General features: G+C 39.0%; 1 protein-coding gene across 2 annotated transcripts; it reads right to left on the bottom strand.

Annotated features, from left to right (window-relative positions):
* Nucleotides 1-89: 89 nt before the first annotated feature.
* LOC147179835 (acylamino-acid-releasing enzyme-like) lies at nucleotides 90-13,664 on the bottom strand. 2 transcript variants are annotated; one of them, XM_086067628.1, is made up of 23 exons: nucleotides 13,499-13,664; nucleotides 12,911-13,040; nucleotides 12,709-12,835; nucleotides 12,539-12,626; nucleotides 11,975-12,047; nucleotides 11,742-11,833; nucleotides 10,319-10,393; nucleotides 9,867-10,004; nucleotides 9,519-9,610; nucleotides 9,364-9,404; nucleotides 8,805-8,926; nucleotides 8,639-8,699; nucleotides 8,466-8,563; nucleotides 8,297-8,348; nucleotides 6,998-7,086; nucleotides 6,497-6,632; nucleotides 4,953-5,036; nucleotides 4,653-4,733; nucleotides 2,241-2,329; nucleotides 1,431-1,621; nucleotides 1,202-1,304; nucleotides 523-629; nucleotides 90-447 (listed from the first exon to the last, which is right to left on the bottom strand). In XM_086067628.1, the coding sequence occupies exons 1-23, from the start codon at nucleotides 13,508-13,510 to the stop codon at nucleotides 342-344; spliced, it is 2,187 nt and encodes a 728-aa protein (XP_085923754.1). In that variant the 5' UTR covers nucleotides 13,511-13,664; the 3' UTR covers nucleotides 90-341. The 2 variants fall into 2 exon arrangements, with proteins under 2 accessions (XP_085923754.1, XP_085923753.1); XM_086067627.1 differs by lacking the exon at nucleotides 13,499-13,664 and having other exon boundaries at nucleotides 12,911-13,272.
* Between the last annotated feature and the right edge of the window lie 78 nt (nucleotides 13,665-13,742).

Below are 13,742 nucleotides of genomic sequence, written 5' to 3'. Positions count from 1 at the left end.
AAGCGAAATACAAAAGCAAGAGGTTTGTCCTAACACTACAACATTATGAATGCACAATTATGGAATAACGGCAGCATTCACACTTCTTCAATAAAACAGCCTTTATTAAAGTTTTAGTAGTTAAAACATTTTAAAAATAATCATCCACATTGTAGTAGATATTTTGATAATCACCAAAGACACAGACAGAATCAAATTAATGAATGCAAGGTATGTTGTGGTCTCAGACCACTAATTTGCTTTGGCTTCACAACGTCCCAACAACTGGAAAGAACCCCTCTTGTTAGTATTCTGTTATCTTTTGCCAGAGTTGACACACTAATCTTTTCATTTGAGCCCCATCACTCACACAAGTGTTGTATCATCCATAGAGCACTGTTCATGAAGCTATCCGACTCTGCATCCACATTGGACAGGGAATGGTTGTTCCCCGGGTACATCAGCAAACTACACACAAAAATCAGCGCATCAGAGAATTAACATCTCATATAACAAAAGCGATAAGTCATCAAAGCTGCTTACCGGACAGGCACTTGTTTTGCTTTCAAAGCCCTGTAATATTCAATTCCTTGTTTGTGAGGAACACGCTTGTCATCTTCTCCTAGCAAGAGCAAGACGGGCGTCTGCACCTACATTTATGAAACATGTACACAAACGGATTAGCACCGGTTAGCTCATTCACTGCCATTGACGGCTGTAGACGTCAAAAATTCATTTGAACTATTTCTATTAGTTTAACATTTTTTTCCACTTTTGTTAACAAGAGCATGAAAACCTAGAATTATTTTTATTGTACATTTAGAACAGATATATAATTTGTGATGATTAATAGTGAGTTAACTAGTAAAGTCATGTGATTAATTACGATTAAAAAATGTAATCGCCTGACGTCCCTCATTTTTAATAATCTTAAATTATTTTTAAATTGTGTCAGGTGATTAAAATTTTTGATGGTAATTAACTGCATGACTTCAATAGTTAACTCACGATTAATCACAAATTTTATTTCTGTTGTAAATGTACAACAACAAAAATTCTAGGTTTTCATACTCTTGTTAACAAAAGTGGAAAAAAATGTTAAACTAATAGAAATAGTTCAAATGAATTTTTGACGTCTATAGCCGTCAATGGCAGTGAATGAGTTCACTGCCACACACACACACACACACATCATGGATTGACACATAATCACTGCTCAAACCTGTGCCATAAGTTTGATTGGAGACTTTTTCAACATTTGTTCCCAAATGGCAGGTTCATGCAAACTATCTGTGCTGTAGTCAGAGCCAGCCTCAAAAATGCACCTGTAAAAATGAAAAACAGCAGCAGTGAGAGGAAAAAGCTGGTACTTTCTTTTGCCTGAGTGTTCAGGACTGTTCTGATACACACTAGCAACAGTAACGCAAACAGATAAACATGTCACACTATACCAGTCTGGGATGTCTGTGATGCAAGCCATAGAGGCCAAATTGACAACAGGGTTGAGAGCCACACAAGCCTTGTAGTAACCGGGATATTGGCCGATGAGATGACAGGCTAAGAAACCACCGTGGGAACCTCCCGAAACTGCCAACTTCTGCCTGTCAAACTCGTCACCTTTCAGAACACTTTCAACAGCAAACTGATGGTCAAACACATGAAAACATGCATAGTTAGCAAGAATGAATTGTAGAGACGGTTTCACGATTGCAATTAACTCATTCGCTGCCATTGACGGCTATAGACGTCAAAAATTCATTTGAACTATTTCTATTCGTTCGTACATTTTTTCCACTTTTGTTAACAAGAGTATAAAAACCTAGATTTTTTTTTTATTGTACATTTAGAACAGATATCAAATTTGTGATTAATCGCGAGTAAACTATTGAAGTCGTGCAGTTAATTACCATCAAAAATATAAATCACCTGACACGATTTAAAAAAAGAAAAGAAACGATTATAAAAAATTAGGGGCATCAGGCGATAATTTTTTTTAATCGTAATTAATCGCATGACTTCACTAGTTAACTCACGATTAATCAAACATTTTATATCTGTTCTAAATGTACAATAAAAAAAATGTTATACTCTTAACTTAAAGTTAAACTAATAGAAATAGTTCAAATGAATTTTTGACGTCTATAGCAGTCAATGGCAGTGAATGAGTTAAAGTAACAATCTGCACTGTTAGGAACAGGAGTAAAACAGAAGAACAAATGCCAACTAAGTTACTTTCAAGCATGCCCGATTATCAATTTTACTTGAACATCTTTGACGTCCTGCGCTCCAACATTGCCTGGCAATGAGAGAATATTGTCCTGGCCAAATCCAAGCGATCCACGATAGTTCACTGAAAACAAGCACACACACACACAAAAATAGCAGGAAGAGTTTTGCAAACATTGTACTATATTCCTATATTACACGAGGGTTCTTCAATCGGCTAAGAGGAGGAAACCAAATCACTGACATCACAAAGAATACAATGGCTGGACTAGACGCTAAAATAATCTCCAGTCACTCGTAGAGCAGCACATAAACTAGTGTGATATCAAACTTGCTAGGTATTGTTTCAAGAAATATAAACGTGCGGAAAATGCTCTTGTTGACCAAATACAAATGTGCCTTATGCTGGGGGAATATAAATCTATTCGTTTTTCTCCTTGAAACTGAGATGACATTGTCAAAACCTGCAAGCTCATTTGGCCAAACAGACTGACATTTGTGCACAACCCATCAGTTCATTAGCAAAAGCACATATCTATCCCAAAACTGGTCACACATGCTTCCCTCCAAGTTCCTTTCCCAAACACAGAGTCGGTATTGTCGCAAGTTACTGCAAATAATTGCTTTGGCTCATCTGCATTCACTTTGTGCTTTTGCCAAAAGTAACTTGGATGATTTTGCACAACACCATGGATCATTTGCAAAAGCTCATATCTCTCCCAAAACAGCGTACCTATGTGTCAAAATCAAATTTCTATGTCAGTGCCCCCAAAATGCATCGTCCCTTTGGCATTCTCTGAGCACTGCAAGTCAAAATCATTAGATGTTTTGTCACAACAGCAGAGGTGCTGCTAACAAAATACAATTATATATAAAACAGAGGGGAAAAGGGATTTTGCAAGAGCAGTTTTCAAAGTTTGCGGTTAGACATACTGAAAGTGCAACACCTTTTTTTCCCCACACAAAGTTACTTACACATTAGAGTTCAACAAAAGAAAGTGTAACCCGAATTCTGTATATTTATGAAAAACTAATAACTAAAATTATATCTAGCGCACAGCGTAAATGAAGAACCAGCTACTGTATCACTTTCACTACACAGTAAATTCTGTCAAATAAATTTGGCTCTTTTTAGAGTGGGACCAAATACACTCAGTCTTAGAGTAACATTTACACTTGGAAGAGTGTACAATAAAGAAGTGAAAAATAAATCAATCAATAAAAGCCACTCAAGGGTCGAGGAACAAACTCACGACCTGCAGCTTGGGAGACAGCCGATAGACGCACTGAGCAACAGAGCTCCTGCTGTGTGTTCCTGTAGTATATGTAACTTAGGGGTGTTTAAAAAAAATAATAATCGAATGGGCAATATGTCACGATATTACAGTGCGCAATTCTCGAATCGATTCAATATGCGGCCAAATAGATTTTTAAACATCACTTTTTGATGGAAATATTCAACAAAATGTCTTACTTAGTTAGGGTTCACACTTTAAGCATGGAAGAATGTTGTATTAATGGAACATTAAGCCATAATATTTTATTTTAATGCTGTTCAAACATTAAACAGAATGCAACCTGTTTGTAAAATACAGTGGCTTATAAGCCTGTTTCAGGTAAATAAATAAATGTTCATACAAATCTTACAGTGTACATGTACAAGTTTACTGATAAGTATTTTATAAATGAGTATATATATAAAAAATATATAATTAAAATGGATTTATAGATTCGTATCGGGATTAATCGCATCAAATCGAATCGTGACAGGCACTACGCAATTCACACCCCTAAAACATCTTGGAGCTAAGCAAACAGTAGAAGTGGCGTAGCTCAGGTGGTACTGCTGCCGTCTCCCAACCCTTGAGTGACTTTTATTTATTTATTTATTTCATCTACGTCGCAGCCGATATTTTCCCTAGCAATGCAGCAAGGGAAAAAAACGGCGTGAATGTCTCAAGTCAACCATCTTCTACACCGATCCCCTGTGATATATGCTGGACTAACTTTGACAACTGAACAGATGATTTCGCATATTATGACTTACACACTGAAATCCTGATGACATGTTTTGGAGAGGACAGCCAATTAGACTGAAAAACAACTAATCATTTGGAAAATGTGATCAATGTGGGCACATTGTGCTAACAGCAGGCTAAATGTACACAACCATTTGTACAGATCCACTGAGGCAATTGAGACATGTACTAAGATGATGAAATGATGAAAGCAATGAGGAATGCCATTCAGTTGGCAGCAATTAGAAGGTGGTTTTGGGATTTGTCCATGGTATTTTGAAAATGTCATCTCAGTTTCAAGAAATGTGCCAAACCTATGGAGAAAAATGCTAAAATATATGCCAGGGTTGTGGACTTAAGGACAATTTTTGGCTTTACCATTGGCACACATAACATGTAACATAAGATTTCACACTTTGGGATTCTTACCTAATAATGTAGCAAAGCCCAACCTGCATTGCACAGCGGGTGAAAGAAGCCAGTCCGCAACAGTCACAGAGTGTGGACCCCCTACGGCAAAAAATCATTTAAAATACAGTTTATTATTCAACATTCATGCCTTAGTCATAGTATAACAATCCAACTAATTAGAACCGAGCATGTTGGCCTTCTACAAATGAAATGTATAATTAAGTATTATAATTCTATTCATAATGTCAAAAATAATTAATATGCAACAAGTTGATCAATGTAGAATAACATGCCATCAAAGTCATGTTTACCACCAACCATGAGGAGTCACAATAAGAGGCAGCTTGACGCCATCCTTCACCTCCTTTGGTTTAATCAGTAAAGCTTCAAAGTCAAGGCCAGCTGGAAAAAAGAAAATGGAATTAAGCTCCATAAATAGTTCAAGTCTAGACAATTAGCAAGACTTAAATAATCAATATACTTAATCCCTTGTGAGAAAAAGCGGTTCAGATAATTGATGGATGGGGTATCTTTTGTTTAATCGTTATAGTAGTGCTGTCACTAACGACTTTTAGTTTTTCCATCGATTAATCAAGGTTTAATTAATCAATACTTTATGCTCCAGGATCCTGCGCCGTCACCCCGATGTTTTGCTTTGGTTCCATTCCATTTTACATCCATGAACGTACTCGCTCATTTGTAGCTTTGTACTTAATAATGCTACTTGCTAATGTTAATCTCGATCAGTGCTTCTCAACCCCAGTCCTCGAGCACCCCTAGCCAGCCTGTTTTCCATGTCTCCTTCAGCCAACACAGCTGAGGATCTTTATCAGGCTTTATGCAGAGCTTGCTGATGAGCTGATGGTTTGAAACACCCGAGTTGGCTGTTGGAGACATGGAAGACAGGCTGGATAGGGGTACTCGAGGACTGCGGTTGAGAACCACTGATCTAGGTAACGGTATTGCATAATGAGTTCGTTTCTAAGGTCCGCCAGTGTCCACGTATCAGACTCCCTTGCGTCTGTTAAGTGAATTGTGGCCAACTGGGTCAATTTGGCTCGGTTATTGCACACTTTGGTGGTGGAAAACCGTAGTAATAGTCCTTACGGCAAATGCTGGATGGTTTAGCCTGCATGCTAAAACAGATAGTAGATACCGCCTTGTCTTGTTGCAGACGCACGTAGGGCCGCCATCTTACGCGTGTTTGGCTCCAATGAATTCATTAGAACTCTTTTAATTTCTTTAGGGATTTTGACGCAGATTGTTTTGTTACAAACATCAGACATGAAGCGATGATAATTTTCTCCCTTTTCAGTCTAAAGAGACCATAAACCCTAGGAAGCATCTTAGTAGTGTTTTGGTGATAGCCGGTCGGAGCCCGCTTCGCAATAAGCGTCCGTGCGAAAACGCAAAATATTGGTTCTGGCCACTCTGAGGTGCCACAAATATGTTTTTATTTATTTTTAAAATAGCTTAGACGCATGCATTTTTGCGTCGGCCCATCAACTTTTTTTCCCAGCCCTACATTGTAGTGTTTGCCTGGATAGATTTTTTGTTCACATAAACAAAATATGTGTTATATTTTCAACAATTACTCAAACCATTTAACTTTGAAACATGTTCCTATTTACATGATTAAATAATAACAATAATAATATGATATAATAATATAATAATAATAATGATCAAAGATGAAATACACACACAAGTTGAGACAAGCAAAATTGAAATTGCGCTGTAGAGAACTTGTCGGTGTACCATTTAAAACCGCGCCATTAGAAGACCATATCATAGTCAGAATGGATTAATTATGAACATTTTGAGAGAAACGGAACAAAACCAAAAGGAGAATATACTCTTACGGTATTGGCTGTTGTCTTGCTCTGAGGGAGGGGAGAACGTCAAGATCTGCCAATCAATTTCTGGTATTGCCTGAGATTCCTCCAGTGTAATCCAGACCACTTCTTCAGAATCCCTGGTCGGAAGGAAACCCACTCTCTGGACATGAGACACAAGAACCATTGCAGTTTTCCCTTTGGCACACAATTCCATACACTGGAACGTTAACTAATGCAGTTACTGATTTGATTAGCAGTTGGAATATTTTTTGGCTTGTGCTGGAAGATCAGGACAGCTGAATGAAACAGCATTCATTATATTGTGAAACTGCTACGAGCGCCATTGTCTGTTGGTGGGACATCTCAGCAATTCATCAATTCTTGAGAATTTATTGTCAACTTAGCTTGACATTATTAAAAGGTTGAAGAGGTAAGGAAGGGAAATGAGCAAAGTAAAATCCTCATCAGGAACCATTAATGAAAGAGCCAATCCTGTCGTGCAATCTTGAATGAAGAAATGAATACCAGACTTGGAGGGCAGTTTGGAGAAGAGCAGCTTGCCACCATCAGATCTCGCTCTATAGTCAGCAGATTCCAGGCACCCATGCCAGACTCTACAGAACACAGGAACACATTTGACTATAAATACACTTGTTGATTACTGAAAAGACATTTTGGACCAGTGGACGTCCTGCTATGACATCCAAGCCCCAAAACATTAGTGACCACTCAAACCACCAGTCTGTTTTGGTTTGCTTCTCCAGACTCTAAATTCCGGACGACGGGGGATGCGTGGAAAATAAATCAGGACAACACTTCTATGTCTATTTATGTCAGAATCACTATCATCATGCCAAAAATAAAGTGTTCAAAGTGTTTCACGGTTTGGAGAACAGCTGTGTGTTGTTGCATCATAACAAGCACATAAAAAAAAAGATTGTTCATTTTTATGAGAAAAAAAATATCAAGTAGTCTGTTGTCAGTCTAGCTTTGAGTTGTAGTTCCACACTTAACAGTAGCTTGTTGTTCACAATGCGAAATAATACTGCTCTGGTGCATGAACGTTCATATATTTTTCAAAATATTTTTTTGCCAATCTGCACATAAATCACTATTAACTCATTTGCTCCCAAAAACGTTCTATTTTAAATGTAAGTGCCCCACAGACGTATTTATACGATTTAATGTTTGTTTGTTTTATGCTAGAGCCCCTGGTCTTCAAGTACCCCTGTACAGCCAGCACAGGTGTTTCAAACGATCAGCTAATCAGCAAGCTCTGCATGAAGCCTGATAACGATCCTCAGCTATGTTGGCTGAGGGAGACATGGAAAACAGGCTAGATAGGGGTATCCGAGGACCGGGGTTGAGAACCACTGTGCAAGAGCATACATACAGAAGGCTTTGATGCAACCTCTCAACTGCAAAGAACAGTTGAAGAAATGGCAGTTATTACACAAACGGCCAGCAGAGCAAAAGAGATCAATCAGGGCCATGTTGGAGAAAAAAAAAGCTCATTTACTCATAATTCTAAATAGATTTGTGAATAATGCAGAAACTTAACTATATTCTAATGCTAATTTCTGCAAAATGAAACAGATAGAAATATACGTTATTCCTGATGAAAGAAGATACTCTAATAGCAATAGCAATAGAACACAATATTCTGTGGGTCTTGCAAAATCAGTCAAAATCCAGTAAAACAGCCGGGAGTGAAGGAGATTGCTTCAGTGAAAATGGCTGCGAGTGAATGAGTTACACATGCAGAAAGATAAAACAAACCCATTCATTCATGTAACTTTGAGCTTTACGTATGTATTGACTCACTTGAAGTCAAAGAGGTGACACTCCCTGTATTGATATCCACCATCAGCAGCTCCTTCAACACAGACAACAACACCTTTAATCAACGACATTGAACATGTATGTGGAAGAAAGAAAAGAAAATCCCCATTGTTTATTTTTTGTATAATTAGTATTATGAAACCATAAAAACCTTGCGGCTGCGCTGGGGACAGGCTACAATAACTCGCTGGCTATCAGCTGACCAGCATTTAGTTGGCAACTGAGTGCAATAGATGCCAGTGAAGCCATCTGTAGAATTACAAACACAAACATTCAAGACAGTGAGGAAAGTGTGCAATAAAAAGACCAACTAATGTTACTTACCTTCTCCTGGTCTCTTTACCACATCCACCACCACTGAGGTCTTCTTGGTATACCAATCATACTAGAAAAAACATACAATTTTACACACAAAAAAAAAAGAGCGTTGACATTACAAAGTACCCCCACCCCAAAAAATGCATGCTTAACAACTATATTGTGTAATTACCATACACAGTCGGCTACACTGCATGTGTGGTCCATAGAGAGTATTTTCTAGGTAAACAATCCGGCACTGGTCTGGGCTCAGCCTGGGAGAGGAGACTGCGCTGTTTTCAGATGCCAACTGCTCTGAGAGGTACAAAATATGCATATAAAACGAGTGAGCGAACAGAGTTAAAAAAAGTACAGTAATTTCTGGACTATAAGTCGCGCTAGCTACATTTGGGGAATACTCGAGTTTGCTACACATATAAGCCACACCCGACTATAAGCCGCAGGTGTTTTACTGTTACCGCACCAATGAGGGCGCAAATTGTCTCGCTCTCGTTCTGTCTCTCCTGTATTTGGGCTCACTTGGTTTGTTTTGCTCTGCCTGACGCTCTTGCGCTTCCTTTATAGTGCGCCCCCTTGTGATCTGATGGATAAGCCGCACCTTTGTATTAGCCGCAGGGTTGAATGCAAGTGAAAAAAATGGCGGCTTATAGTCCAGAAATTACTGTAATCATATCCATTTGCTCAGTCTAATTTACAATTCCACAGTGTGAGTAGCAGCTAACTGCACTTACCACATTTCCCCCCAGTGAGATCCACATAGTACAAAGATGATCTGACAGAAACAGAAGAAACATGAACGGTGGGGACGTACTTATAGTACGTATTATAAACATAGCAAGTAGAGTTAACACAGACGATGTGTTGATAATTATAATGATTAAATCACCTCCTGTTGGGACAAGACCTGAGTCCAAGTCTGAAAGGTTCATGACACCATCCAACAAACACCACACCCGTGTCACCCGGAGCCCAAAATGCCTGCAGAGACCAAGAGAGGCCTTGAGTTTCAACAAGCACTTTGGTGGTCTGTGTTCACTCAAAAAAAAAAGTTTAAATAAATGCAAAACAGGAAAAACTGTAGAAAAACAAACAAAGTAGAATGATTTTTTATTAGAGCACATTAATGTAAATAGATATGGTATAATTTCATTCACACATCCATTATATTGCATATTCTCACCCAAACTTTGAAAGTGAATTTACCATTTAATTCGGAAACAAAATGTACACCAACCTGTCCTGGTGAGATGTTCTCAGGCACTCCTTCTAACACAGAAACATTGTTACCCTCAATGTCCAAAACACAGAGCACTGGGGTGCTCTTCTGAACCAGTGCCTCTCCCCAGTCCTCGTAGAAGGCAAACTGCTCCCCCTTCAGGACAACCAAAGAAATAAAATACCAGGCATTAGCCACGTAACACTAAAGAGAAAAATAAAAGTGACTCAAAAGTGCTTATAGCACATGTGTCAAAATCCGGTCCTTGAGGGCCTGAGTCCTGCACGTTTTCGAGGTTTCTCTACTCCAGCGCACCTGATTCAATAATCAAGATAATCATCAGGCTCCTGCAGAGCTTGCTGATGATCTTAAATATGAATCAGCTGTGTTGAACGTGGGAAAGCTCGAAAACATGCAGGACTCAGGCCCTCGAGGACCGGATTTGGACACCACTGGCTTATAGGATCTACTTTGACAGCGTCTTTTTTCTCTGATCTCAAAGTCTCGTCCTCATCCAAAGTAGACGACAATTCTGAAGACTCGGTCTGCAATCAGAAAGTCAGACACAGAATAGTTGTAATATCTTTAAGGACACATTGCTTAGCTTATAAGAGTATTACAAAATGTTACTGTAAAAGTACAACAATTATTTTGACTGTTTATAGAAAAATAAATACAAAAAATGTGCATATTTTCTTCCTGTACACTATAAAATTTCTATTAGGTATCCATCCATTATTATTTTTTTAAACCGCCTGTCATCATGAGAACTGATCACCAAACCAATCACACATTTAGCAATCAATCAGACAAACACATACAATTGTGTAAAGAAGGAACAGCCCTTCTGATTTTTTGGTAAGTACATATTGTTTGGGGTTTTTGTTGTTGTTTTTTTATTAATGAAAATGCTAGGTTTAAATTGAAGGTGCAAAATGGTGGTTACTTTTAGGGATAATCTACAACAGGGTTCACCAATGCCGGCCCTGCATGTTTTAAATGTTTCCGCCTACCAACACATCTGATACTAAGGCCCCGTCCACACGAAAGACAGTTTCAATGCATCCTCACAAGTTTCTTATCGTTTAAGCCGTTCGTCCACATGACGGCGCTTGAAACCGATCACTTTTGAAACCGGGCTTCAGAGTGGAAGGATTTAAAAACGCGTCCGTCTGGACACCTTATGCAGGACACTCCTCCAGCGATGACGTAATGGTCGCAGCTCGATGACGACGCATTGTCACAGATTGATGACGTATGCGCCAATTCTCGCGTGACTGCGCACGAACCGTCAGACCGTCAACAACAATGGCGGATAGCCGTGTCGTAGTCGTATTGCGCAGCCTCCTTAGCTTGCTTATGCTTTTGCAGCAAAATATTTTGCTTCTTTATTCCCACGTTCAACAAGCGGTGTTGTACTTGAATCACCCGCCATTGTCACTTCTCTTGTGTTTTGTCTTTTTCATGTTGTTTCGATACATGCAAAGCCATGTTTGTTCTGTAGATTGCAATAAAGTTGTTTTTTTTCCAAAGTGTTCGTCTTCTTCGCTGATTCTTCTTCTACGCTTTCCGTTAACTCCCCGTGGCTGCGCTACAGCGCTACTCCAGACTTGGCATGTACATTACAGCCGTTAAACGGCCTCAGCGTCTATTTTCGGACATACGCAAGTCTTGCTTCTGTGTGTACGAGATTTGTTTGAGGAACGAAGCCGGCTTTGCTTCCGTCTGGACGGGGCCTAAAGATCAGGATCGTTATCAGGCATGGTGATGAGCCGATTTAGATGAATCCGGTGTGCTAGTGGGCAAAACATCTAAAAGCCTGCAGGACTCCGGACCTCGAGGACCGGAATTGGTGAACCCTGATCTACTACCAAAGCAGCCCTGTTAACACACCTTAAAGAAAGACTCTGCCTTGAGTCTCTTTTTCTCAGCCACATACAGGAGGTGTGTCTCCGAATGGGACCAGACCAAGCAACCAAAGTGCTCTGAGGATACAAAACACATTAAGGTTATTCTTTGGGTTAAAGTCCATATTTTTGTCTGTAGAACATTTTGTATTAGAAATTGGAAAGTCATCAGGAGATCTTATTATAATTTTTGTGAATTGGATTATTGAAGTAACTTACCATCTTCATAAACATTCCCATGCTTCTTTAAAGCTGTGAGATTGATGCTTTTCATCTTGTTTTTATTCCAGATCTGGAGAATAAAGTCATTGTATATTTCACACACTAGAGCAAATGATAGTAAAATGTAGATAAAGAAGAGGGATGGGAAAACTAGGTCAAAAAAGTAAAAACCCTGCCAGAGTTTGGCTTTAGCCACAGGAGCTTTATGTAATGACCTCGTTTACCTGCCGGTTGAGTACAAGCACCTGTAGCTAAAGCCAAACTGTGGCAGGGTTTTTACTTTCGGGACCTGGATTTACCATCTCTGATAAAGAACGTGTACAGTAGTACAAACACCAAAAATTTGCCAGCATACGTAAAACAGAAATGACTGTGACTTGTATGAGACTCACAACAATAATAGACAATTAATTATGTATACTTAAAAAAAATATATATATATATATATATATATATATATATATATATAATTTTTATTACTAAAGCCAAGTATTTTTTTAGATGGCCGATGATGTAAAAAGTTTGACAAGTTTGCTCTAAAGTATAAACATAACACCAAACCTCCAGAAACTGGTTTTCCTCCCCCTTTACTGTGCTTTTTCTGACAACAGCCTTCATTTCTCCAGATGGGGCATCTTTGCTTAGCAACCTGACATGTTGGGGAGGACAAAATGTGTGTGGATTACAATTTAAAAATCCCTCCGAAATATGACTGCACATTTGGTACATACACTCCTTGGACCTCTGTGCAGTTTCCTGATGGCGCTGAAAAGACCACAGACTTGTCATCATGGAACACGATGTACTGTTTGCAAAACTTGACTTTCTCATTCCTCTCCAGATCGCGTTGGCTCCATTCTGCAGCACATATTCATCATCAATACCAGTGATCATGGTGTGATGCGAACTCCTCAACGTTGACAGTGCACAAACCTGTGTAGATGTTGCTGTATTTTCCTCCATACTGAGAAGTGATGACGGGTCCCACGTCTGCCCTGCTGAGTGAGGGGAAGAGGCTGAGCTCTCGGTAGAGTCTGGCGATTTCCGTTGAGTTGGTGATCACCTGACAACACGCAGCACAGCTACTCAAACCTCGTGCAATCGGCACCATTTGTCGCCAGGAGAACAATGCAATGCTCATTTTCGAAGCAAGGGAGTAGCCAGTTGGCACGAATGGAATGTGCATCAGCAAAGCCTAACCTATTATGCACAAACCAAGTTAGTAAGTTGACGACTGGTATTAATACTGAACGTAGCCAAGTAAATATAAAATGGAAGAAAAAAAAACATCTTTGTCTATCAATGTGTAACCAGGATATTTCAACCAGGTACTTCCTGTAGTCAACTCTAGCAGCTGACAGTTAAATACGAAACCAAACCTTGAGATTATCCGTGAGCTAGCATGATTTGAAGGATAACAGTTAAGTGAGTTTATTAACATAAAGCGTAACTACCACCAACAACACGTGTACGCATAATCTATTGTGTAAACTATGGTTACTAATGGTATTATTTATGTACCTGTGACTCCATGTCTGGACGTTGATCGTCACACTGGTTAAACAATGAAGCAAATGCGCATTATCAAACCACTTTCCTTTGGTGTCATTAAAAAATAAAATTAACCCGCACCGAATAGATAATAGAAGACCCGAAAAAAAATCTACATAAAGACTGAATCAACTATAGAGTGTATTACAATTGTATGGAACTGGAGCTTCTGATTGACAGCCGTCTATAGTATATACCTTTCGTTATGGTTATT

Source organism: Leptonotus elevatus, chromosome 2 (genome assembly GCF_054856555.1).
Source record: "Leptonotus elevatus isolate MCC_2025b chromosome 2, RoL_Lele_1.0, whole genome shotgun sequence".
Taxonomy (NCBI): domain Eukaryota; kingdom Metazoa; phylum Chordata; class Actinopteri; order Syngnathiformes; family Syngnathidae; genus Leptonotus; species Leptonotus elevatus.
Note: the sequence above shows the minus strand (reverse complement) of the source record. Positions and strands in the feature narration are given on the sequence as shown.

Excerpts from the sequence above, each read along its gene's own strand:
- LOC147179835 (XM_086067627.1), bottom strand. The coding sequence starts at position 13,163 with ATGCACATTCCATTCGTGCCAACTGGCTACTCCCTTGCTTCGAAAATG. Across the intron at positions 9,611-9,866 it reads AGAACATCTCACCAGGACAG|GCATTTTGGGCTCCGGGTGA; the intron begins GTTGGTGTACAT and ends TGGTCTCTGCAG. Across the intron at positions 8,927-9,363 it reads TCTCACTGGGGGGAAATGTG|AGCAGTTGGCATCTGAAAAC; the intron begins GTAAGTGCAGTT and ends TGTACCTCTCAG.